Genomic DNA, 3,017 nt, shown 5'->3' with positions numbered 1-3,017 from the left:
CTCCCACACTGCTCCATAAAACGAAAAAATAGTAGATAACATCTGCTACTAGCTCCAGTGGTTCAAGAAATCCCATACATTGATCAAGTAATTCTGGTTACCCTCTTGGTGCTTTTCCTACAAAAAACAACAAGGCAAGTAAAGGACTGATATCTTGCAATGCCTTGCAATTAGCCTGACAGTGACACTGCAGGTATTTTTTTTCCCCTTCACATGACAGTGACTTCCTCACTTGCATCAAAAAATAAAATATACTGGAACTCCTGGCAGGGAATTGTTTGGGGGAGGAGTATGACTCAACTAATTCAGACCTCAACACGAGGAGAAACAAACTGGTACCCCCAGGCCCCTTCTCTCTGATGCCGTTTCTACAGACCTGAATCGTTGACCAATCCAGCATCCACTTACACTGAATACATCCCTTCAAGGATGGCAGATTCTGGGGCACCATTCCCTTTTGACTGACGTCTGTCCCACCACCTGTTTGTTACAGAGCACCTATAGATTCGTGGATCAGCAATGCTCTGGCAATCGCACTGAGATGGAAGAATAGGCCCCTTGTGTTATATGTAGGCTGGGTGAATGCTGGACAGGGAGTTAAAAGTGCAGCTGAATAGCCAAGAGGCTAGACGTGATGCTGAGGAAGAGGAAGGGTAAGGAGAGGTGATGGCAGCCTGCCCCGGTCTGGAAGATGTGCAGTTTCTCAGCATCTGGATGGAACACCCTGGCATCCTCCAAAGCACCATGTGCAGCCAAGGTGAAGTTGATGTCCCCTGAGGCCACCACGTCAAAGACACACGACTGGAAATAAACATCCTCCACCGGCAACTTTTCCTTGCACAGCACCCGTGCTGTCTCCACAGCAATACTGCCACGCCGACATTCGCTGCGGGAGAGGCGCTGGCTGGGTGGGCAGCCGCCAACGCAGAGCTGCAGGTCCTGCTCCTCTGTGAAGGAGCGTGCCACCTGCTCTGCTGTGCGGATGGAGAATGAGAGCTGCCGGCCTGCCTGGCGCACAGCGATGGTGGTGCCAATATAGACAGCACGGATCTCTATGTGCTGGCCAGGCAGTCGCTCCTGGATGGTCAGGCTGCTCCCTCCAGGCCTCTCACCACCATTCACTGAGCCATCCTCAAAGGCTGCAGGCAGGTTGTCTATCTCAGCCTGGTAAACCTTCTGGTCGATGCACTCCTTCATGTTCTTAAAGATGATGGTGAGCTGCAAGACGGACAGAAAGCAGCCAGTTCAAATCATTGGTAACCTGACCTACTGCATTTATGTGTAGGGCTGGAACGGACCTCCAGAGGTCAACCAGTCCAACCCCCTGCCTGAGAGCCTGAAATGATAGCTGTGGGGTCTTGGGACACCTGAACAATTTGAGAGCCCTACATTGATATCAGGGAGAGGGGCTCCTAGCAAAATAGGAAGGTCACAGTACAGAAAGGAATCACTGCAAACCAGTGATCCAGTTTTCCAGGCATGGGGGTGAAATTCAGGGTGTTTTTGGACCTGCCACATGGCTCTGGGTAACTCACTTGCCCTCTCTGCCCCCTTCCCACCCACTGTCAGTCTTATAATTTCTTTTCAGTTTTACTGTCCCAGACTAGTTAAGTAAACAGCACCTAGAAAAATGAGACCCTGAACTCAGATGGAGTCTCCAGGGCTTTCCAGCAAAATCATCCCAGACAGAAAGCTGTGATCTGTCCTGCTTTGAATTCACAGCAGTAGGTCTCTAGGGCAAGGGAGCTCCCACCTACCCAGTTTGGACACCTGCTACTTGGCATTGCGTGGATGTTCATCACGCTGGTTTGTGAGCCGCCAACCCCCTTGGAACGCTAATCCAAATGTGGCCACCAAAATCACGAAGCCAACCACAGGTCATGAGGTTACCTTGCTAGTAACAGTGGCATTGGACCCCTTGGCCACCGGATAGCTCGTTGCCTGCACAAACAGGTAGTTATTGTCCAGGAGAGGCCAGGATCCCTCTACCCGGCAGGTGTGGAAGTCGTCGTGGAAAGTCCTGATGTGAGGGTCCCCGAATGCTGCACAGTGCTGATAAGCCGGGGCCCGGCCATTCTTGTGGAAGAAATTCTTCTCGTAGTTGCAGATATCCAGAGACTCGAAACCCTGGTGGTTGGGGGCTGGCAGGCGAGGCCGGGGCGGCGAGGTGGGTCCTTCCTTGGAGCAGTTGTTTTGGATCATGAGGTCCTCGATGCCATGGACGGCGGAGTGGTAGGCCAGGTCACCCCGGCAGGTGCGAGCCGTCTTGCGAGTGCAGTGGGAGTAGGAGCGCAGGGCGTTGCAGTAGGCCGCGTTCTTGTTGGAGCCACGTAGGTTGAGAGTGGCGGCCACGTACTCGGAGTTGCATCGCAGGATCTTACACTGGGATGACACTGTGTGGCCAGAGACACCAAGGGAGAGATTAGGGTTACAGCATCCACCCCATAGCCTGTTCCTGCCGTCAGCTCCAAGTTCGAGCACAGCTGCCTTGCTATCAGTTGGGTTTTGTTCAGCAATCACAGCCCATAGCAGCTCCAAATCCTCTCCCTGAGTGGCTAGAAACCTCTCTGCAGTGTCTATGCCTGACATACTGGAACTAGCTCTAAAAACTGCTAGCTAGGACAGTGCTAACAGTCCAGCCATGGTAGCACAAGGTTCAGTATAGCTGCAAAACCTGCCTGAGAAGCTGGCTATGTACCCAGGCCACTAACTCACCCTGAGATAGACCCTGCTAGTAGTACCACAGCAACCTGGTTTAAAACTAGCTCAAGGATGTCTACAAAAGTTGTAGACATATTGTGTGTGTGTGTGTGTGTGTTATATATATATATATAAAATCTCAAACTCAGCTCCCAATTTTGTGTTTGAAATCAAAGAGTCTAGGATCAGCATGCTTTGAATTTTAATAAATCCCTTCAGGGCAATCACAGGTTATGAATACAGAAGACTGATTCTGTGCACACTGTTCCAGTGCTGTATACTCTTAAGCTTCTCCTATTTCCTGCCCTCAGATTTGA

At 51.1% G+C, this 3,017-nt stretch overlaps 1 protein-coding gene across 2 annotated transcripts in view; it reads right to left on the bottom strand.

Moving 5' to 3' along the window:
• Positions 1-12: 12 nt before the first annotated feature.
• HFE2 (hemochromatosis type 2 (juvenile)) overlaps positions 13-3,017 on the bottom strand; it is an 18,017-nt gene continuing 15,012 nt past the window's right edge. For both annotated transcript variants that reach the window (XM_019517389.1, XM_019517303.1), the window contains exons 3-4: positions 1,891-2,393; positions 13-1,218 (exon numbers count right to left, since the gene is read on the bottom strand). In XM_019517389.1, coding sequence (XP_019372934.1) covers positions 598-1,218; positions 1,891-2,393 — 1,124 coding nt within the window. In that variant the 3' untranslated portion in view covers positions 13-597. The remainder of the gene's footprint in view (positions 1,219-1,890; positions 2,394-3,017) is intronic.

This window comes from Gavialis gangeticus, unplaced genomic scaffold (assembly GCF_001723915.1).
Source record: "Gavialis gangeticus isolate Ggan-Ray unplaced genomic scaffold, GavGan_comp1, whole genome shotgun sequence".
Lineage (NCBI taxonomy): Eukaryota > Metazoa > Chordata > Crocodylia > Gavialidae > Gavialis > Gavialis gangeticus.
This window is presented reverse-complemented; position numbering and strand designations above follow the sequence as displayed.